Genomic DNA, 23,255 nt, shown 5'->3' with positions numbered 1-23,255 from the left:
ATGGCAGCAACTCCATGAATTGAGGCTTGTAGATATTGTCTACTATCTGCTGAAGTTCAAACTGAGCAGAATGGGGAAAATAGTGATTTTGGATAATAGTGAGAATAGGGAAAATAAGAAGTGAAGTTCTTTGAACATGGCATGGTTGGTGCCATATGGGCTGGGTGCGTTTCCCAAAAGCATGGTTAGCCAACTATGGTCGCAACTGAAGTTCCGCCGTTATCAGCATTGTTCAACGAGTCGGTGTTTCCCGAAACCACAGTTCCAACGAACATTCGCAAACAGCATCGCAAAGTTATGTGTTTGGAACTACAGTTCTCGACCTGTGGTTAGAAGCAGAGTTTCTTGTTTGCATGACATGTGGACTCAATAAATCCTTATCTTGAGCCTAATAAGCAAGCTAACATTCAGTACAATCTATATCTTTTATTTAGAATACATACAAATGTAATTTATGTCTTTTAGTTTGTCAAGAGATTTTAAGCACCGTTTTTGAAGAGTGCGCATGTGCGTACGTGCTCTAATAGACTACGTAAGAACGAGCTTATGATTGAATCTGAAAAATGAGAAATAGTCTTCAGATGCCATGTCCATGATTAATAGCAAAACGTCTAGTATTAATTCGATCTCAAACAGATTCATTAAAAGTATCCACCACCTGCGTGACATCATTAACCAACATGGTTGAATGACCAATTTGTGACAAATACAGGTTTCAGGAAACAGTCGTGCCAGCAAGTTACGTCGTTGTACAGGAAACACACTCCTGGTTGTGAGTATTCCATAAACTGCTGATCTTCTTGGATTTTCACACACAACCATCTTTAAAGATTATTTTCCGAAAAATAGAAAATATCCAGTGAGCGGCAGGTCTGTGGGTGAAAATGCCTTGTTGATGCCAGAGGTACGAGGAGAATGGCCGGACTGGTTCAAGCTGATAGAAAGGCAACAGTAACTTAAATGCACTTGTTACAACTAAGGTCTACAAAAGAGCATCTCTAAACACACAACACATTGAACCTTGAAGCAGATAGGCTACAGCAGAAGAAGATCACACCGGGTGCCACTCTTGTCAGCTAGGAACAGGAAACTGAGGCTACAATTCGCACAGGCTCGCCAAAACTGGACATTGGAAGATTGGAAAACGTTGCCTGGTCTGATTAGTCTCGATTTCAGCTGCGACATTCAGATGGTAGGGGCAGAATTTGGCTTGAACAACATTAAAGCATGGATCCATCCTGCCTTATAAATGGTTCAGGCTGCTGGTGGTGTAATGGTGTGAGGGATATTTTCCTGTATTTTTGTTTACCATATCCATTCATGACCAGTGTACTCCTCTTCTGATGGCTACTTCCAGCCACAAAAAAAAAAAAAAAACTGATTTCTTGAACATGGCAATGAGTTCACTATACTCAAATGTGGATGGATCATGAGATTTGGTGAGGTTGGATGAGGTTGGATGTGGTGGATCATGAGATTTGCATTATGAATGTGCAGCTGACAAATCTAAAGCGGCTACGTGATGCTATCATGTCAGTCTAGACCAAATTCTCTAGAATGTTTCTAGAACCGAATCTATGTCACTAAGAATTTTGGCAGTTCTAAAGGCTTGTTTAGAAACAATTGACCGTTCGCAAAGACCCGCCCCCCTTAGTTACTGTCGCTATGCCCGACAAGCTACGCCGCTCTCACGCCACACCATGTTCTCACGCAGTGAGAAATACATCGTGGAGCAGAGAGGAGACTGACAACACGCTGACAGTACAGGACAGACCAGGTTACTTTTCAGGTTACTTTTGATATTAAACGTATTAAAGTCTCACCTTTCAAATTTGGTCATTTTTTAAAGAAATTTAAACAATAAATACCATTTTGTGGCCCTTTAGGTTGTGCTGTAGAGCATCAGTTAAAGCTGCTCGTGAACCGATCATCTCTTCCTTCTAGGTAATGTATAGCATCAAATAAACATGAAAGAACATAAGAAGGAATGTTGTTTTAACCGCGGAAAGACGTCAGTACACTCCGTTTTCTGGAAGAAATGGCGGATGGCGAAGTATGATTGGTCAGCTCCCTGCGAAGGGTTAATTGAAAAGCAGCTCAGTGGAATGTAAAAACGTGTTCTATATGAATGCCATAGTCTGGTTAGATGCTATATCGAATTAAATGATGTTTTATTAACAAAGTTCTGGAGGAGCACATTCAGATATTAACCTGATTAACACGGAGGAGCACATTCAGCCAATCAACTCAAAGAATGATAAGAGATATATATACACCAGCCTTACCTCTGTTCGTTGACAGTTTATCAGCATCCCTCCACCACCCCATCTCCTCACTTCTAGTCCTAACTATTCTTATCACAACCAAGGGGGGTACTCTGGGTTCGGGCCAAAACTCGTGATTGCAGATAAAAACGAGGCTGTGAGTGATAGGCTTACAGTCTGTGGCATGCGCTGTATTAAGTTCACTTAATTTTCATAATTCACATCAGCTGAAACAAAATCATTATTCATCAGTGGAACAATCTGCATGTTGTTAAGTAACAGTACTACAATCCATTGAACTTGTATTTCTATTCTTCACAGCCTTGTTTTCATTCCTGTCAAAAATGAAATATGGCGCTACCCTGACTAAAGTCTGTGGGAATGCTATTAAATGGTTTATTATAGACAATCTGCTCTGACCTTACATTTAGTGAAATGCTTTATTGAACAATTTAGAATTCACAAAAAATATTTGGTTTCACTTTATTTTGATGGTCCCTTTAAAGCATTATGTTGACTATATTGCACCTACATGTCTACTAACTCTCATTAGAGTGTTAGTAGAGTAGTAGACTGTTAGGGTTAGGGTTAGAATACGTTGACATGTAGTTGCAAAGTTACTTATAGTCAGTAGCGTGTCTGTTGGAGGACCACAATAAAGTGTTAAAATTTCCATTACCAGTACCAGTACCAGCTCGACTCGACTCAGCTCGTCTCAGCTCGTCTCGGCTCGCGTTTCGCTCCGTTTTCCATTGCATAGTACTTCCACAATAGTACCTGGTGGTCGTCATAGCGACGCGACACACACCCGCTACCCACACACACAGGACAATGGAGGAAATCGAGTGTATGCTGTTTTACATAATATTAGTAATGGGTATATCAAGGGCTCTGGAACCACAGATGCCATCTACGCCGCCCGCCTGCTAATGGAGAGGCACAGGGAGAAGAACATACCGGTCCATATGGCCTTCCTCGATTTGGAGAAAGCTTTCGACAGAGTTCCCCACAACCTTATATGGCGAACACTTCGATCGCACCAAGTCCCGGAAGAGTACGTGCGCTGGACCCAACTCCTCTACCAAGGTACCACAAGCAGCGTCCGGTGCCCTGTCGGAACCTCGCTACCATTTGACATCCGGGTTGGCGTACATCAGGGATCAGCCCTATCACCGCTGCTTTTCGTTCTCTGCATGGACACAGTAACAGCCGACATCCAAACGAACCATCCATGGACGCTGCTGTACGCTGACGACGTCTTCCTCGCCAAAGAGACCCGCCAGGAACTCAACGTCCAAGTGCAGCAGTGGAACGACCACCTTGGCGAAAGCGGCCTCAAGCTCAATCTGGATAAAACGGAATACATGGAAGGTGGCGCCCAAACCGATGGCACGATCACCATCAATGGGAAGGACTTGAAGAAAGTGGAGCAGTTCAAGTACCTTGGCTCCACCCTCTCGGCTAATGGTGACAGCCTTCCAGACACCAGAACAAGAGTCAACGCTGCCTGGATGAAGTGGCGCCAGGTCACTGGTGTCCTCTGTGATCGACGCATGCCCACCCACCTCAAGGCAAAGGTTTACAAGACAGTAGTCCGCCCAGTTGCCCTCTATGGAGCAGAATGCTGGCCTGCAACCACCAAACACGAACAGGCCCTCCACACGATGGAGATGCGTATGCTTAGATGGACATTGGGACTGACCAGACTGGACCACGTTGCGAATGAGGATGTCAGGAAAATCATGGGAGTAGCACCAATCACTGAGAAGATGCGAGAAGCCCGCCTCCGATGGTATGGCCATGTGATCCGAAGTGACGAAGAGTCAGTGGTGAGAAGAGCACTGCGGCTCAGCCCTGAGGGGAAAAGGCCACGTGGAAGACCGAAAAAGAGGTGGATGGACCGAATCAAGGAAGACATGAAATACATCGATGCCGCCCCCGAGGATGCCTTGGACCGGAGAAAATGGAGAAAGGCTTGCCGACAAGCGGACCCCGCACCTGCGCGGGACATACGCTAGGAAGAGAGAGAGTAATGGGTATATCACGCAATCTCTGGCAAAACTATTTAAAAATGCCGGGGTTATTCAGGATACTCCGTCTGGCGCGTGCAATGATGGCGCAGTGAATAGTGACGATTCTCTCTGACCAATCAGCAGTCACCCGTGTGTCACGTCACGTTTTAGTATCGCCTCAGCTCGCCTCGGTTTAGAACCTCGCCGGAGGTGATACGAAAAAAAGTACCTGGAAGCAGGTACTGGTACAACTTTTACACAGTGGAAAACCAAACAGAGGCGAGTCGAGTCGAGGCGAGGCGAGCCAAGGCGAGCTGGTACTGTGCAGTGGAAAAGCGCCATAAGCAGACAGTCTACTACTACTCTACTACAGCATGTTCAAAAGTGACCATCAAAATCAAATGTTACCAAATATTCTTAATTCAAGTTTTTAAATATTTGTTCAGCATTTCTTTAACTTTTCTTTGAATGTGTATAAAATTCAACCCTGTTTCCCCCTATATCAGATTTGTGATATTAGCACTACTGTTTTGAAGAGGCCTATTGACCCAATATCCCTGTGCTCATGAGCTTATATAAGGGAAACAATCACCCTTTAAAGCCCTTTACCTGTGATTGCTCTTTTGCAGACCTCTTTGTCCAATCAGCGTTCATGCTTTTAGCAACTCTTCCGGACTGCACAGGGCAAACAGATCTGTCTGTCTCAATGTTTGTCATTGTCAGTTGCTTAACCGTTTATCAGCGGTCAGTAAGTGCACTGGCAGCTGGGACTTACTCGGCCATGAGGGTTTAAAAAAAAAAAGAAGCATGTTCAAAAGGAATCAGGCAGCATTATTAACACACACACAAGTTTTTTTTTTTCTTCACAAACCCCAGTGACCTGTTTGAATTGGAATATTAGCATTGCCTCCCTCTGTGTGAAGTGTAAGTGTCCCTCCTCCTCTTTGGGGCAGCACAGCACACAGCTGCCAGACAAGTCCTCCTCACAGGGGGCAGGGCAAGTTAAGACAAACCAGGATAGAGTAAAGTAGGCAGTAAAACTAGTGCGGTTGTGGGCTGACATGTCATTTGAGCTAGAGGAAGGCAGGGGCAAACTTGAGACAGGACTTGGGAAGGACTGACTTGGATCTCTCAGAGCTTGTAAGCTTTTTAAAGAAATCAGTGGAGAGGTGTGAGTGTTGGGGGCGTGTACGTGTGTGTTTGCATGAAAGCGCTAAGAAGAAAGGCATTACTTCCATAACGTGATTCTACATCTGCCAGTCTTTCACCAGACGGTAAGTTTTAGTGTCTGTGTTTATGCAAATACATGGTTTTAGATGATTTGTCATTGCTCTGTGCATTTACACAGCCATATGTTTGAATACTTTTATCAGATCCATTTCTAGACATATTATTCCAAAAGCAGAGTAAAATATGAAATTAATTTGTGATCATAGCATTTGCAAAGTCTGTACTTGTAGAATTAATGAGATCCACTCACTCATTGCAGTAAGACAGAATACATTTTGGCTCAGCTATTAAATATGCTGTGCTGTAACTGAGCCTCAGAGTTGCTTGTCAAGTCAGAACCCTTAGGGTTACAGCTCACAGGTACAGCCAACAGCCTTATGCATGTCAGTCTTCTCTGCCTGCGTGACTCCTTAACACCTTTCACAGGTTGTAAGCAGACGCATTGTAATGCTAATGCATAGCCATTTGCTCATACACATCACAATGTGCTAAATCTTTTTTATAAAATGTGTTTTGCATGTAAAAGAAGTTATTTAGGAAGCGGCTTTAGTGCAACTTTGGTCTGCAATCCTCATTTACATGCAAAATAAGACTGCCAAAAAATCTGATTCTCTGAAGCATGTTCTATATGCTGTTTGTATGTAGGCCTATATCTGTGTCTGTATAAAAATATGTAAATGTTTGGGGTTGTTAAGATTTTTATGTTTTTGAAGGCCTTTATTTGTTCAAAATAGAGCAAAACAATGCCACTGTAAAATATTACAATTTAAAATAACAACTTTCTATTTAAATATCTTTTAAAATGTAATTTATTCCTGTGATGTCAAAGCTGATCATTACTCCAGTCTTCAGTCACATGATCCTTCAGAAATCATTCTAATCTGATTTGCTGCTCAAGAAACACATTTTTTTTTAATAGAAATAACATTATAACATTATATTATATAATGTTTTTACTGTCACTTTTGATTATTGTGTCTTTGCTGAATGAAAGTATTGTATAAAGATAACAAATTTTCATTGAGCTATAGGAGCTAGTATTGTCCTCAGTTTGCATAGCAGACTACATCCTTTAAATAAACGTTCAAGTCTGCTTTATATAAACTTTAAATAAACCCATTATAATTGATTGAAACTTGTAAGCCATTAAAATAAACCAACAAACGTAACGCTTTAATTGCAAAAAAGCACACTGGCCAATAAGCTATGTGCCAAAATACCTACGCCTATCAAAATGAAAGCACTTTATCCCACTATTATGCAATAATGCCTAAGGCTTGTGCATTATTCTACATTGGGCAATACCAAAACCTGCTGCTTAAACTGCAGACATGTGCAGTTTAGAACAAAAGCTGAAAGTGTTATTGAATAATACAGTTGTCCTTCTGCATGCCTCAGCTCCAATTTGGTTCCCAATATACTGATCTTGCATAATGGAATTTTAACTTTGCAAATTTATTCTGTGCAGAGTTAGTCAAATCAACTACAGAAAATATTAGGTCATGAATATGTAAAACATTGTAAATAAAATAAATCATCTTCATAAATATTTATTTTGGCACATACTCAACACTAAAAAAACAAATATACATAGTTAGTGTACTTGATTTATTTATTTGACAAAAATTCTCTTGACAGTTTATAACAGGAAGAATGCTGGAACATTGCCTCACATTTTGCCGCTCCCTGGTGAGGAGGAAGAATGTGGACCAGGACTGTCTGGAGGAGTCCAAGCTGTGCCGCTGCCTCTCCACTGTCGATCTCATTGCTCTCGGGGTGGGAAGTACACTGGGGGCCGGTGTCTATGTGCTCGCTGGAGAGGTGGCCAAAGGCAATTCCGGCCCCAGTATCGTGGTGTCCTTCCTCATCGCAGCTCTAGCATCTGTGATGGCCGGCCTGTGTTATGCTGAGTTCGGTGCGCGGGTTCCCAAGACGGGCTCGGCCTATCTGTACAGCTATGTGACCGTGGGTGAGCTCTGGGCCTTCATCACAGGATGGAACCTCATTCTGTCATACGTGATTGGTAATTATGAATGAGTCATATTTTAAAGCAATAATATAGTAAATGAAATTATATTTTTCAAACATAAACTGATATTTGGTTGGCACAGGGACCTCTAGTGTGGCACGTGCCTGGAGTGGGACGTTTGATGAGCTTATAGGGGGCCACATTGAAAAGTTCTGCAAATTGTACTTCAAAATGAATTTGCCTGGCCTGGCAGAGTACCCTGATTTCTTTGCTGTCTGCCTGATCTTACTCCTGTCAGGTAAAAAAAAAGAAAGTCTGTTAGTAAATTCATTCACTTCATTCATCTAAAAAAAAAAAAAAAAAAACGTATTCCTCCTTGTTCTAGCATGCATTCTGTGTTATTGCCTTCATAACAGCTTGTATTCAGTTTTAGGTAAAAAAAAGTAATTAATTACCAGCTACTAATTACATCTTTAACTGTGTAATTAGATTACGGTACTAATTACTGTCTTTTAAAAGTTGCATTACTTATCACTGATTACTTTCTTAATCCCATATCATGCTCGAACATTTGAACAATACAAGGAGAGACATGAAACTGCTCTTTTAATTCTTTCAAATAAACAATATAAAATTGCATACATTATTTTTGAACTGACCAAAGTATTTAAAGGAATATGGTTACATTAAAAACATACATTTTAACATTAGACGTTAAGTTTTTATGTTAAATCCACTATTATTTTATATAGAATTGTTCTAAAGTCTATACAGTATTTAATGCAATTACATCAGAAGTAACTGTTATCAAATCACAGAAAAATATAAGAGTAATCCCTTACTTTTTCCAAGTGATTTTACAATTTTACAGTAATGAATTAACACCCAACACTGGTTAGATTCCTCACTTGGCATAAAAGCATCTGCTAAATGAATACATTTTATACGTCTTACATAATTTAAGTTGAGTATTTGAAAAACTTTTAAACAAATCTTTCAAAGACTTTCACATGCAGTTTCATGTCTCTCACTGTAATTCTTTTTTTCACAGGTCTTCTCTCCTTTGGGGTGAAAGAATCAGCTTGGGTCAACAAAATTTTCACAGCTGTAAACGTGCTTGTGCTGATCTTTGTTATCATCTCTGGATTCGTCAAAGGAGACGCGCTCAATTGGAATATTTCAGAAGAATCTCTCATAAACGTCACCATTGCCAGAAGGTGAAGAATATCTTTCTTATTCCTTCTCTTCTTTTATATGTTGATGAATTATGCGAGCCTGATGTGTGAATTATGATCATAACCATTCAAATATGAAAATACACTTCCATCTCTTTACAGGAATCTCTCACACACTGCTAATGTCACCAGCGATTACGGGGTAGGGGGCTTTTTGCCTTTTGGCTTTAGCGGGACACTTGCTGGTGCGGCCACATGCTTTTACGCCTTTGTGGGATTTGACTGCATTGCAACCACAGGTATTAAGTCACTTATGCACAGTTATTTCCCATCCTCCAATCTGATCTTGAGTTGCAAGTGTGTTGATATTTGTGATTCTGACCAGGTGAGGAGGTGAAGAATCCCCAGAGGGCCATTCCCATCGGTATAGTTGTTTCCCTGCTGGTCTGCTTCCTTGCCTACTTTGGAGTGTCAGCGGCCCTCACCCTCATGATGCCCTACTACCTGCTGGATGAGAGGAGTCCTCTACCTTTGGCTTTTGAATATGTGGGCTGGGGGCCTGCGAAATATGTAGTAGCGGCAGGATCGCTCTGTGCTCTCTCAACCAGGTAAACATCTTTCTTTGCTCCCATAATGTTGTTCTGCTGGCCAAGACATCTCACAAGACTGTACTGTATATTGAGATAGCATGCTCATATCAAACATTGTGAATACTTGCATAAAAGTGCATTTATTAATTTTGTCATTTGTTTGTCATTCGGTTAAACACAACACTTTCCTAATGAATTTTTATTGAGTTATTAGTTGGGTTTGTGGTGGACTGATTCGTATGCTTTGCATCCCTAATGACTTTTTGATGGTGGTTTGTTTGAAAGAGAGCCATATCTAAATAATTATACATACTGTAGCATTTAACTAATCACATTATATTATTATTAGCTTTTATATGATACAGATTTAAACTTGCTCTCTCTCAAAACAAACTTTTCATGTGGAATGAGTTTCTGTTTTTTCCTGGTGAAATAAATCAGTAAGGACTATTGTTTGGCATTTAGCAAGGCTCCCTAAAGCTCCACAGCATTTATGTAATGATTATTAGATTTTCTCTATTAATCTTAATTATGTTCAAAAACATCCTGGTGTGTGATTGGTAAAAGATACAACCTCTTATCTTGAACCTATGGAGTGCAACAGGGCCCGCCCATGGTTTCACTAGCGTTTGTTCCGGAAGTCCCCCCCCCCCCCCATTCATTTGTCCCATAGGGATTTCAAAAAGTCTTTGTTAATGCATTTTAAGCCATGAAGCAAGCCAACCAGCTACGAGGTGAATCATAACGTTACAAACTTGGATTTGAATCAAAAAAAGTATTCAGACAAAATGACTGTGTACTTAACGGCTTTAGTGATAGAAAGTACTGTAATCCCATGAAGCATTGCGAACAACATAATCAAATTAAGAAAGATGGAGAAATATAAAACTACTCATTTGAAAATGTTGCCCCAACACCTGTGAAGAGATGACTCCAACTCCTACAAGGACTTCAGATGACGCAAACTCTGAATGCTAAATTTCTAGATATTGTAATCATTATGTTGACAACTTGTTATTAATTACTTCAATGAGCTCATTGCTAATGAGATATTTTGGCATGGTTTGCTTGATTGGTGGCATTTGAAATAATGCAGGCTTTTACGTCTTCAACAGAAGCAAATGCCATTGACTAACAACCTCGTAGCTCACAGTAAGGTTGTTTTAAAAGGGTTATAAGTTATCATTTAAAAAATATCTATTTCCCTATGGAGAAAATGAATGGAGTTTTTAATTCCGGAATCCGACTGTTGCACTCTATTGCTATAAAAGACCAAATTTGGGTAAATTATTACCCAAGACCAATCATTTTGATTGGAGCTACTTTTCTTTGAATACTTGTGACATTTTCTTAATTGAATAAAACATTAGGATACCATAGCCTATAGGCCATGTGCAATACTCCCAGGAAAAAAATGATGATTTAACTGCAGGTCTGGTCCCATTTGCTTCATTTGCTAAGTGTAATACAATGATGTGCTGTCAAATTTTATATTTCCTAAAGTCAACATGAAACCGCATTTGGTAACCTGTATTACTTCTGTAATGTGTTGTTTTTTAGACTCAAACTAAATATGCACAAAGAACAAAATGTAGAGCAGACTTAAGTATATCCTTTGGGAATTGATTTAGTGAAAATGTTGTCTATATATCCTGTGATTGGAGGGCAGGAGTTAAAAAACGTAAAAGAGATCGGTGATGTCAGTTGAAACAACAATTTAGTTTTCTGTGGAATAACATACACTCATCAATCATGCATGTGTTAAGAAAGTAAGTAGTGTTCACTTTGATTTCATGTTGACTTTAAAATAAAAATCATTATTTGTGGATGCCTGTGGATACAGCATTGAAGTGTTTGGGATCAGATCTGCAGCATGTGATTAATTGACACTTTGCTTCTGCTGATGTGTTTGCCTCACATGCAGTCTGCTGGGCTCCATTTTCCCAATGCCGCGTGTAATCTATGCTATGGCACAGGATGGGGTGCTTTTCAAAGTGTTAGCCCAAATCAATCCTAAGACGAAGACCCCTCTTATTGCTACAATGTCTTCAGGTGTAGTTGCAGGTGAGAGATGGAGGTAGATTGCTATGCAAACTGCCAATGTGATCCACCAGGCAAATGTGAAAAAGAGTGGAATTGTGCAATGCACAAAATTATTCTTTAGAAACATGCATCAAATTCATAAGTAAAAATTAATTTCCGGTAAATATTTGCTCCTTCACAATTGCCGGTGTTGGTTAATATGTTCTTTTCCTTCCAGAGTTGCAGGTATCTGAACCATGACTCCTTTTTTGTTTTTAGCCTGTTGGGTTCTTTGTTCCCTCTTCCCCGCATTCTGTTTGCCATGGCAAGAGATGGCGTGCTATTCAGATTTCTTTCCAAAGTGAGTAAGCGTCAGTCGCCAGTGGCTGCCACTATGGCAGCGGGCACTACCGCGGGTAAGCTAAGATCGAGGTAGGCCTGGCATGGCCTGCTGTCCTGTTTGTGTCAGCCTGGTGGAGGTGCAGTGTGTCTGCTTAATTACCCTAATGGAAGCATGCTTTCTATTGAAGCTTGTTTCCACCACAGAATAAAAAATAAAAAAGGTAATTGCGTTTTTTTAAATCTCACAATTCATACTTTTCTTTCCCCTGCATTTGCGAGAAAAAAAGGGTCAGAATTGAATTAAAAGTCGCAATTACCATTTTTTTTCTTTCTGTTTATTTTTTTTAATTATGACTTTATAATATGCAATTGCGAGTTTATATCACACAATTATGACGTTATAACACGCAATTGCAAGTTTATATCAGACAATTCTGTCTTCTTTTCTCAGAACTGTCTTCTTTTCTCAGAATGGTGAGTTATAAAGTCCATAGTTTTTTCTCAGAATTGCGAGTTTACATCAATTCTGTCTTTATAACTTGCAATTGAGTGTTATAAAGTCAGAATTGCGAGTTTATATCATGCAATTCTTCGAAAAAAAGTCAGAATTGCGAGATGTAATCCCGCATTTGCGAGAAAAAAAGTCAGAATTGAATGAAAAATTATGCCTTTATAACACGCAATTGCAAGTTTATATCTCACAATTCTGAGAAAATAAGTAAAAATTGTGAGATGTAAACTCGCAATTATGAGATAAAAAGTCACAATCATCTTTTAAAATGTTTTATTCTGTGGCAGAAACAAACTTGAATAGCTTTCACTGTGGTGTTGGTGGTGGTGATAAAAATCTGTGGGAATATACAGTATGTAGTTCAAATATCTGTAAATTGTATTTATTGCATGCACAAGTGATAGTGCTTGATGAAATTTGCTGAAAAAAAGGGAAATTACCATTGCTTTGTTGGTAAATGTCGTACAGTATGTAGCTGTACACCAGCATATATGTACATATATATACGTATATACTGATGTGTCAGGTGCAGATGTCTGATGAAAGCTGCAGGGAGAGATTCTTAGTACTTCCCCTACAGTGTGTTAATACAGCACTTTGATGCTAGCATGGGGTCAGTCATGCTTATGGATTCTGAGGACTTCTAAGGAATGAAAAAGCAGAGGGGAAGCTTAGTCGGGGGATGAGGACACAGGGCAGATTTGATTTTTGGAGCCCCTTACACATTGCACATATTAAGCCCATACCGTAGCACTGTATGTTTGTTAGTACACTGCCTTCTTACTGTGAGGGAAGTCTGAGCAGCTGTATGTGAAGTCATAGGGCACATCTGGTGTGGATTTGATAAGAGGATACCAATGCTATTGCATCCTGAGTTTAAAGTCATTGATGATGACAATCAGGCTCTTCAAAATAGGAAGATTTAATGTATTAAATGAATACCAATGAAATAATAAAATGTGCATGCTCTGTTGGTGTATTTATGCATTTTTGACAACCGAGCCACACTTATAAATGTATGAATGATATTGGATCAATATCAATATAATATGAAACAGATTTATTTGAATAGCATACAACACACTTTTGGCAAAAAAAAAAAAAAAAGTTGGCATAGTTTTAAATTATGCAATACAAAACAGTATATACTGTTCACTTTCTGTATGTTAGCTTTGCAAGCAATTGCAAAAATTGCTAAGAGAATTTAAATAGTTTCTGAGAAAATAGAGATATTTACAGTAGAATGTTATGCCATGAAATGTGTGCATTTTAAGTGTGACTTAAGTGTCTAAATAGTTTAAGCCACTGTATGTAAACCATTTCATTTATGCAAGTATGGTTTGTGATATGCATGCATTTGATGTATTATTTTTAAACTCCACCTGATCAGCTATTGTTTCATATCAACAGCTATCATGGCCTTTCTGTTTGACTTGAAAGCGCTGGTGGACATGATGTCTATTGGAACTTTGCTGGCGTACTCATTAGTGGCTGCTTGTGTTCTTATCCTCAGGTTAGTAAACATTCATTTTCAAATTATTCATTTCAAGTATTTACATGGTCTTGAACAAAATGTGTTAATATCAGTATGCATCCTAATGATGCGCCAACTAGTGGCAAAACTAATCAACTGGTCACCGTGATTTTGCCAAGTAAGACATGTTCATGGATCAACACATTTAATTGATCCTGGAACAACATTCCTGTCTGAAAATGTCATCCTAACCATTAATTCTCCCTATAGTCAGAGGGAAATAACACTGATGTAGAAGCACCTAACCATAAACAAGTCTAAACTTGACATACTTGACTGTAAACTTGTCCCTAAAATCTGATTGGTTGATTGGAATGTTGATCCAGAAACATGTACTTGGTGAAATCCCGTTCCCCCTAATCAAAGTTGGTATGATGTGTGTACTATTAGTAATCTGCTATACAGTGGTTATGTGTCAGTTCTCAACTGTATAATGTGTGTTTGAATGACTTGACAGATACATTTCTTGTGATATGGATACTGATACTGTCACATTTATTGATTTTTTTTATCACGTTTTACAAAAAGATGTATTAGTGTTTTAATCATGTTTCCTGTTTCTAGTGGCATAAGCAACTATTCTAATGTAAAATGTATGTGTCAGGTATCAGCCAGATGTTGCGTTCGAGAAGTCTAGGATCAATGAAGGCAAGGAAGATGTTGGTGAGTCTGAGCTGACTGAGTCCGAGTCTCATCTGAACATGCTGAAGGACAGAGGTGTAACCCTGCGCTCTCTGCTCAACCCTCCTCTGCTGCCCACCGAAAAGACCTCCACTGTCGTCAATGCGTCTGTTATCATCATGGGTTAGTATTGCAGCAGTTAGAATAGAGACTGGTCTGGCAGGTTTACATGTTTTACTGTAGCTGATGAGAGTTATGCAGTCTTCCTGATCTGTGTCTGTTTTCCCTGCAGTTCTTATCGTGTGTGTTGTGAGCACACTCAACACATACTACGGACATGCCATTATTGCCATGGAGCCTTGGGCCCTGGGGGTCTTGGCCGCATCTTTGTTCATCTTCATCATGTGCATCCTTCTAGTTTGCAGACAACCTCAGACGAGGAAGAAAGTTTCCTTTATGGTATGTAGGTTTGAAATCCAAAAGTTTATCTAAACATACTGTTAAAAAGATAAAGTAAAAATAAAACTAAAAAGTTAATATTGTGAAGTATAATCACAAATTATTATTTTTTTCATTTGATTGATTTTAATATTTTAAAATGTAATTTAACCCTGTGATGTCAAAGCTGAATTGAATTGAAATCATTCTAATAATATGCTGATTTGGTTCGATGTTGAAAACAGTTGTGCTGCTTAATATCTTCTTGTTGCAACCACAATAAATTTTTTAGGATTCCTTGATGAAAGTTCAAAAGAATAGCATTTGTTTGAAATATAAATCTTTTTTTAACATTATTAATGTCTTTGCTGTCACTTTTGGTCAATTTGAGTCCTGCTGAATATAGATACAAGTATTTGTGACAGTTACACATTTTTTCCGTAACCAAAATTATTTTTCCTAGAAAGGTCGGTCACACTCTTAAAGAGATGTTTGTTTTCTTTTCCTTTTTCTTTAATAGAACACAAAAAGAGGAGGCAGAATGTGCTCTTTTCCACACAATGAAAGTGAATGGTGGTCAAGCTACTAAAAGTAGTCATAATTTTAGTCACTTATGCTCAAAAAGCCTCTTCATATGACCTCACAAGACGTGCAATATAGTACATAAGTTGTATGAACTGCTCCCTTTCACTTTTATTGTATGGAAAAAAGCATGGACATTCTGCCTAAAATCAAATTTTTTTAGGTTTGAAATGACATAAAGGTGAGTAATGACAGAATTTTAATTTTAGTGGTACTATCCCTTTAATAAATGTGCCCCATGTTGAACCGTTGCTGCTGTGTTTATCTTGATGTGTATTCTGCCCAGTACAGCCCTGAGTTTTAGGGTAATAGCCTGTATAAAATATCTCTGTTTGCCAAGCACTCTGTGTTCTTTGGAGGGCCGTATTGTGTGCTATCCTTATCTGACTTGAAAAACAAAGTGATATGACCCGAAAGAGCCTCCATTAATCGTGTTATTTCTTTTTTAGTCTGGGTCATTTCATAAGTGAGTGCTGAGCAGAGTGCAGTCAAGCACATGTTTGAATCAGCGTGTATTTTTTGCTTTAGGTTCCTCTGTTGCCCTTTCTACCCATCTTGAGTATATTTGTCAACGTGTATCTCATGGTTCAGCTCAGCGGAGACACATGGATCCGTTTCTCCATCTGGATGGCCATAGGTACGTGCAATCTTTGGGTAAACACGCACACACACACACTGTCTAAAATGTGTCTAAAGGTCTCATTGCTCTTTTTCTTCTCCTTTTTGTTCTTTTTAGTAAACAATGACTAAGTTTGACAGGCACAGTTGATATAAATCATAACTTTGATGTCAATCCACAGGCTTTCTCATTTATTTTGGATATGGAATGTGGCATAGCGATGAACGCAAGAGGCATATACAGAACTGTGGCGTTGCGACGGAGAAAAAGATACTGACATGCAGCGTGGAGTATGTGACGCACACAGAGAAGACTAGCCCATGTTAAAGAACAGCAGACAAACGGACAGTATCTAGCTGTTATCTACAGCATTGACAGACCTGAGCTCTGTGTATTCAGCTCTGCCTTTACAGTCACTGCCATCATGAACAATCCTCTCAGTGCTGATGCCCTCACTCACATGTGTTGTGATCACATCATGTAGGACATTAGGGGTGTATGATCTGACAATGAAAATTCTATGTATTAGTTATGGAATTGACTCTATTTATACACTCTTAGGGCGTTTTCAGAATTGTATATGGCTTGCTTCGTTCCGAAACGGGGATTATAATTGTTACAAAGTTGCAATTTCTTATTGGTTCGGTTCAAACATTTACACCCCTGTAGGACATGTGAGCAATTTGCTTTAAATGTGTTTGGAAGAGAAAGGGAAAACGTGTTTTTATTTTCTATAAAGTATTAAGATTTCCACAGTCAGTATCTCAAGGTTACTTCCACTGGTAGTTTGTTCAATTAAAAAAGGAAGAAAAAAAAAAAAAAACATTTTAAAGCAAATACTTATATACTATGATATGGGACAAATGTGTGGTAAAAAGCATTATCAAATAATGTGGAACATTAGAATAGATATTGTTATTTATTAACAACTAATTATTGCAGATATTGTTGAACATCCAGATTAGTTTTTTCTTTTCTTTTTTTCCTTAAAGTGTTTCATTCTAAAAATTAGGAATAATTCTATTGACCACATCTTATTGTATACGTGCCAGAGATGTTAAGCTGCTCAGATAACACTATTTCTTGTATTCTGATAAACACTATACTTCTTATTTTTATCCATGTTACATGTGTGTGTGTAGTTATCGTTAAATGTTTGACATATCCAGTCTACAGTATTCACAGATCAACCTGTTGTTTAACAACCAGGTCTGATGTTGAAGAGGAGCAAGTTATGTATGTAATCAGTGTTTTGTCTTGTAAAATTACCCTTTTATTCACTTTATTTACTTACTATATATTTTTTGGACTTTTTTTTAATGAATAATCTTCAGTCTACAGTACTACATTCACTGCAGTCATTCAGTATATGACAATCTGTCTAAGCCGGTGATGCCCGCAGGGGTCTGGATAACCTGAGCATCTGAAAGTGTTTCTTCTGCTAACTAGCACTCACGTTCTTCTCTGCCTTAAACACTCACAATGTAAATGAGTCACGGAGAGGCTAGGATTGTGGCACAAGGATTAATAAAAATGTGTTAATGTCTCATCAAAAATACTGCACATCAAATAATATGTTTAGAGCCTTTTATAGTGTTTTTATTTTATTTTAGTAATAATTATGCCATTGTCAAAACAATACAAAGTGGTTTCATACAAAGCAATAAAAGATTTCTACCCCTTTTTAAACTAAGTTTTCCACACTGTAAATAAATGTGCATTCAATATTTTAAATTTAATGGATAATTATTTCTTGGTTAGTCTGTTGAGTCAAAAGTTGCTGCCTTAATTTTTTTAAGTACCATCAACAATGTTTAAGTAATTTCAACTTAAATTACAATAAACTGACTTACATTATATTATCATGAGTTGAATATAGTTTAACTTATACAAAAAGTTGAAAATTACTTATTTTGATGAGTTAAAGCACTGTTAAACTATATGTTGTCATAAGTTATTGATCATATATATATATATATATATATATATATATATATATTTTACAGTGATAGGCCTGCTACATTCATCTTATCTATTAGAACAAACTATTTTATTTGAGTTCTTGTAAAGTCCTCATCAGACGCTGATTATATTATTCCAAAATGCAGAAAGCAGCGGGCACAATAAACAATTATTTCAGCTATATCTTTCATATATCAAATGAGGCAACACTGCCTACTTCATTTTAATGGAGTAGTCATAGCTGACCTCTGCTTTTACAGCAAGAGTGTAAAATTAATCGCACAATAATTGACATTAAATGGATAGTTCACCCAAAAATGAAAATTCTGTCATCATCATTTTACTTACACTCAAGTTGCTCCAAACCTGTATGAATTTCTTTCTTCTGCTGAACACAAAATAACATGAAGAATGTCAGTAACCACAGTTGATGGACCCCATTGACTTCCATATGGGGAAGAAATAATGGGGTTCATCAACTGTCTGGTTACCAACATTCTGTAAAATAGCTACTTTATTTTGTGTTCAACAGAAGAACGAAACGACATGTTTGAAACAATTTGAGGGTGGGTAAATGATGACATTTCTGGTTAAACTATCACTTTAAAGTTTGAACGACATTCACTGGATTATCGGATTAACGAGAGCACAAATAAACTACCCCATGCAGGGTGAACTACAGTCCAGCAGAGGGCGTTAGAAGATCGTTGGATGGGACTCATAGATTGACACTAAAGGGGGAGTGTGCAGATGGGCTGGGGAAATTCCTCTTTTTTCACGAAGGATGGAGTAAACGAGGTAGACAGTGGACGAAGAGCTGAAACACTGTAGAGTTAAAACACAGCCCTGTTGAAACACCACTTCAGCCATCATGCAGCTCTGGCTCTTCTTCACACTGGTATTGCTTTGGCTGGAGGTCCAAAATGGTGAGCAGATCTTTCTTTGTTTCATCTGCCTTGTTATTCTTTCTTCATAAAGTCAAAATATTGTCTTTCAATGCTTGAAATAGTAATTAAGTTGAGAGATGTAATGGATGAACGTGTGGCCTATGGTGTGCCAGTGGTGACACTGCTGCCAATAGAAACCAACATTCCAGAGCAGAAAAAAGAGAGATCAAATCACGGCAGTTTTACTTTAACTTATGCTTAAAAACAAACGACAGAGAATCAGATTTGATTAAGCTTATCAACAATTAAGGCCATTTCTTTTTATGATGCTATGACTTTTTTTTTTTTTTTCATCCAAACGTATTCCTCTAGATGTCATGATCCTTGCATGTGTCAGAAATGAATTGAAAAGGTTCTGTAAACCACTATATTGTTCAGTTTTCTACATTTTCGCTCATAGAACAGGAAAGGCATGCAATTGCTGTTTGTACAGCTGTGAGAAGAAGTAAATTTCCAGATGGCAGAATGCTCTCTCTCTCTCTCTCTCTCTCTCTCTCTCTCTCTCTCTCTCTCTCTCTCTCTCTCTCTCTCTCTCTCTCTCTCTCTCTCTCTCTTCTTTTCTTTGGCTTGGTCATAGGAGGCAGAGGAGTTATCAAGTGTCTCAAAGAGAGAAATGAAACACACATGCTGTATAATGTTCATGTCCTACTCGCATAATACAGAACAGAATGTTGTTCCCAAAGTTTGCCACTCTCATCCAAATGCATCTGCTGGTGACCAGGAAAACTCTGTTTTGGTTTACCCAGGTGTGTGTCAGCAGGTCAAGCGTAAAAAAGAGGCTGGTGAGAACCGCATAAGACCAGGAAGAAAGAGGGCAAAGGTCCGCTACCCCAAAGTTAAAGAAAAGGAGGCAGGAAGCAAGGGTCAGTCTATTCTCACCCAGGTCCTTGATAAAGGCCGTTTCCTCAGATTGGGCGAGAGCCTATCTTTGAATCCTGGGAAAACATTGGAACTGAGATGCAAAGGAACTAGGATTGGCTGGGCATATCCCTCTTACCTCGACACCTTCAATGATAACCGCCTCAGGTATCCTTCCGTCTCGCTTTATCCGTTCATTTAGCATGTTTGATTGAGAATAGTTTGGCTAAACCGGGCAAATGAACAGCTACTGGAGTATTTTAAGTGTTTCAAAGATGCAGGATTACATTGTCACATGATTCCATTGCATGAGAAAGATTTAAATAATAGAATAAAATAGAGATGTTAAAAATCACGACTCTGACAATAAGTTATTTTATATAAAAAAATAAATAAATGAAAGAACACTTTCAATAATGTGGTCAAAATGTCCAAGAAAAAAATAAAATCCGGACATGCTGGTCACACAATGTTTGGTTGCAGTAGATGTTTTTAGTTGCAGGGGTTGTTCTCTCATTAACATAATTGACCGATCATTTGCAGACATGAGACAAATATATATTTGTTTAAATTAAATTGAAACTTTATCTAAAAAAAAAAAAACATTTAATTCTTTAACAGTTCATTGAGTTCATTGAGATTTTTATGAATATTTTGAATTAGTTTTTGTTTACATATTTGCTGTTTTAATGTTAATGAAAGGTTTTGTATTTTTATGGGTTTTTTTAACAATATCTTTATAGTTTTTAACAAAAAAAAAAAAAAAAAAAAAAATTTCCCCCACATTTTTATTTCAGTTAAATTGAATGCTTAAAGCAGACACTGCAAAAACTGTAATTTAGGAGACATCAAGGATATTTCAAGCAAACTGAAACTTGTGTGAGATTAGAATATAATCATCAATGTACATAAAATGTAACTTAAATTGTAGAATACTGCAGAAATAGTATAAGTAGACATCATATGGTATTCTTGGTATATGGTATAAGTATAATGTGTAGTGTACTTGTTGTTCCAGCATTAAGCAGCATGAGCGGTACAGTCAGCTGATCCTCACGTCGCCCTCTGCTGCTGAGACCGGGGAGTACAGCTGTTGGGTGTTGCTCTGTGATGGAGTAGAATGTGAAAAAGATGGAGACAGTACCTCTACTACTTACATATACTTCACAGGTACAGCATCTGGTCATATATCACACAAAGAGACCTATGTTATCTTGAACCTCCAAAGACACTTTTACAATTCTCTTTGTGTCTAGACAAAGATGAGCTGTTCGTCCCGTCTGCCATCCACTTTGAGATTATCTACCTGCGCCCTGACAAGCCCGCCACCATCCCTTGCCGGGTGACCAACCCCAAAATCAAAGTCTCGCTGCACAGGGAAGTTCCTGCAGAAGAAATCGCAGTGGATGGGACTCGGATATCTTACAATCCCACCAAAGGCTTCATCATCCAAAACCCCAGTCCAGAACATAAGGGAGCTTATTACTGCAAGGCCAACAGCACCACGAAAACCAGCCCGCAAATATCCACTAAATACCAGCTGCTGTATGTGGAGGGTAAGAGGAGAACACAATAGTGTGGCTAATAACACTTAGAACACATTTTACACAGTGTTTTAAACAAGTTTTTGGCATTGTGTGAATCTAAAAGATATATTTTTGGGGTGTTTTTCCCCTTGTAGTGCCTAGTGGCCCCCCTTTTGCGACTATCGAGGCTTCATCGAACACGGTGAGTGGTGGAGACATCTTTAACGTTACATGCACAGTCCTGGGTGAACCTGAGATGAATGTCAGCTTCAGCTGGAGGTATCCCGGCCAGGTGAGTGTTACTTTTGTTATTTTCCCTCATCTGAGCTTCTGATTCAGGTTGATTGAGAGACTATCATTATATAATGTATTAATCACAGTATTATGCCATTTTGTGGACGCTACAGCTTTGCTCATGATAACTATAAAGAGATACACCACCAGGCAAAAGTTGAGATTACTTAATGTTTTTGAAAGAAGTCTCTTATATTTACCAAGACTGTATTTATTTGATCAAAAATACGGTAAAAACAGTAATTTTGTGACATATTATTAATTTAAAATGTATGTTTTCTATTTTAATATATTTTAAAATGTAGCCATTATTCCAATCTTCAGTGTCACATAATCCTTCAGAAATGATTCTGATATGCTGATTTAGTGCTAATTAATTATTAGTGTTGCTCAATTATTAATAATGATTCTTATTATTAATGTTTTTGCTGCTTAATATTTTTGTGTAACCTGTGATAATTTTTTTCATAACTCTTTGATGAATAGAAAGTTTAAAAGAATAGCATTTATTTTAAATATAAATATTTAGTAACATTATAAATGTCTTTACTGTCTCTTTTGATCAATTGAATGCTTCCTTGTTGAATTAATTTCTTTTTTTATTAAAATAAATGACTTACCCCAAACCTTTGAATAGTAGTGTATCATGGTTTCCACAAAAAATATTAAGTAGCGCAACTGTTTACAAGTTGATAATAAGAAATGTGTTTTTTTTTTACATCAAATCATCATATTAGAATGATTTCTGAAGGATCATGTGACACTGAAGACTGGAGTAATGATGCTGAAAATTCACCTTTGTATCACAATAATACATTACATTTTAAAACGTATTGCAATAGAAAGCGGATATTAGAATATTAGCCTTGAAAAGTCATGAAAAAAACAATCATAATAATAAAAAAAAATCATAATTATTTCAACATTTGGCCTGTAGTGTAGATTGAGATAAACAGGTTTCGATGTGTTGTCCTCATTGTGACGTGTGTCTCTCTCAGGGTCAGCGGCCAGTGAGCATTCATGACTCCTGGAGGCTGATCAACCGTGGCGTGGGACACACCACACGCATCTCCCAGAGCGTCATGATTGTGGATGATGTCGAAACGATCGATTATGGAAAGTACATCTGCACCACCAAAAATAAGAACGGAGAGACATTGGTGGCCACATCGGTGAAGTCACGTGATTAGAAAGAACATCAAGATTATATATTGAGCTGAGCTGGACTCCATTCACACTTCTTGCTTTTTATATCATTATGAAAAACATGTATTCTATATATGACTTGGAAATAAAGTACTTCTTTGACTGAGACTTGATAAAGAAAGTTAATGCAACACTATACTTAATATATAGTGCACTATTATCAGTGAAATAGAATCAGTTATTTCAACCATGTTAACCTGCAATACTCAAAATGGAAGGTGTTAAGGTCTATACGCATATTTTTACACGCATGAAATCTGCCTGAGGACCGTGAAGGCTTTGTGCTCCGCTCTAATGGACTCCGTATGTGGAATGTGCAGCGGGAGCCCAGTGCTTATTTTAGTTCAGTGCGACACATTCAAAGTATTTTTCTCCTCCTCTTTTGCAGAGATTTCTGTTATTGAATTATTAGCAATTCAAGAATAAGTTACAGAAGAATTCACCAGAGAAAAGATCATAGCAAAATGATGCCAAATTTCACAGCTATTTACTATAGACTTACAGCTAAAAGATGATGAAGAGCCATAAGAAAACCAACCAAGTTCCTGCATGC

The 23,255-nt window shown here is 38.1% G+C and overlaps 2 protein-coding genes across 3 annotated transcripts; both read left to right on the top strand.

Annotated features, from left to right (window-relative positions):
- Window positions 1-5,295: 5,295 nt before the first annotated feature.
- On the top strand, window positions 5,296-17,027 carry slc7a2 (solute carrier family 7 member 2). 2 transcript variants are annotated; one of them, XM_079630953.1, is made up of 12 exons: window positions 5,296-5,550; window positions 7,145-7,529; window positions 7,618-7,773; window positions 8,527-8,692; window positions 8,813-8,949; window positions 9,036-9,258; window positions 11,542-11,678; window positions 13,526-13,628; window positions 14,254-14,453; window positions 14,563-14,729; window positions 15,819-15,927; window positions 16,091-17,027. In XM_079630953.1, the coding sequence occupies exons 2-12, from the start codon at window positions 7,160-7,162 to the stop codon at window positions 16,234-16,236; spliced, it is 1,914 nt and encodes a 637-aa protein (XP_079487079.1). In that variant the 5' UTR covers window positions 5,296-5,550; window positions 7,145-7,159; the 3' UTR covers window positions 16,237-17,027. The 2 variants fall into 2 exon arrangements, with proteins under 2 accessions (XP_079487079.1, XP_079487078.1); XM_079630952.1 differs by lacking the exon at window positions 11,542-11,678 and adding an exon at window positions 11,165-11,304 and having other exon boundaries at window positions 5,319-5,550.
- A 1,524-nt stretch (window positions 17,028-18,551) lies between these two features.
- pdgfrl (platelet-derived growth factor receptor-like) lies at window positions 18,552-22,810 on the top strand. Its single transcript, XM_079630998.1, has 6 exons — window positions 18,552-18,797; window positions 19,565-19,844; window positions 20,695-20,846; window positions 20,933-21,232; window positions 21,358-21,494; window positions 22,495-22,810. The coding sequence occupies exons 1-6, from the start codon at window positions 18,743-18,745 to the stop codon at window positions 22,684-22,686; spliced, it is 1,116 nt and encodes a 371-aa protein (XP_079487124.1). The 5' UTR covers window positions 18,552-18,742; the 3' UTR covers window positions 22,687-22,810.
- Window positions 22,811-23,255: the final 445 nt, after the last annotated feature.

The sequence above is a fragment of the Phoxinus phoxinus genome, assembly GCF_949152265.1.
Source record: "Phoxinus phoxinus genome assembly, chromosome: 12".
Taxonomy (NCBI): domain Eukaryota; kingdom Metazoa; phylum Chordata; class Actinopteri; order Cypriniformes; family Leuciscidae; genus Phoxinus; species Phoxinus phoxinus.
Note: the sequence above shows the minus strand (reverse complement) of the source record. Positions and strands in the feature narration are given on the sequence as shown.

What these genes read in the sequence shown, in the direction of transcription:
- pdgfrl (XM_079630998.1), top strand. Translation starts at nt 18,743, where the DNA reads ATGCAGCTCTGGCTCTTCTTCACACTGGTATTGCTTTGGCTGGAGGTC. An exon ending in TTGGCTGGAGGTCCAAAATG is followed by an intron (nt 18,798 to 19,564) that starts GTGAGCAGATCT and finishes TGGTTTACCCAG; the next exon opens with GTGTGTGTCAGCAGGTCAAG. An exon ending in CCAGCTGCTGTATGTGGAGG is followed by an intron (nt 21,233 to 21,357) that starts GTAAGAGGAGAA and finishes TTCCCCTTGTAG; the next exon opens with TGCCTAGTGGCCCCCCTTTT.
- slc7a2 (XM_079630952.1), top strand. Translation starts at nt 7,160, where the DNA reads ATGCTGGAACATTGCCTCACATTTTGCCGCTCCCTGGTGAGGAGGAAG. An exon ending in CCTGATCTTACTCCTGTCAG is followed by an intron (nt 7,774 to 8,526) that starts GTAAAAAAAAAG and finishes TTTTTTTCACAG; the next exon opens with GTCTTCTCTCCTTTGGGGTG. An exon ending in GTCTTCAGGTGTAGTTGCAG is followed by an intron (nt 11,305 to 13,525) that starts GTGAGAGATGGA and finishes TCATATCAACAG; the next exon opens with CTATCATGGCCTTTCTGTTT.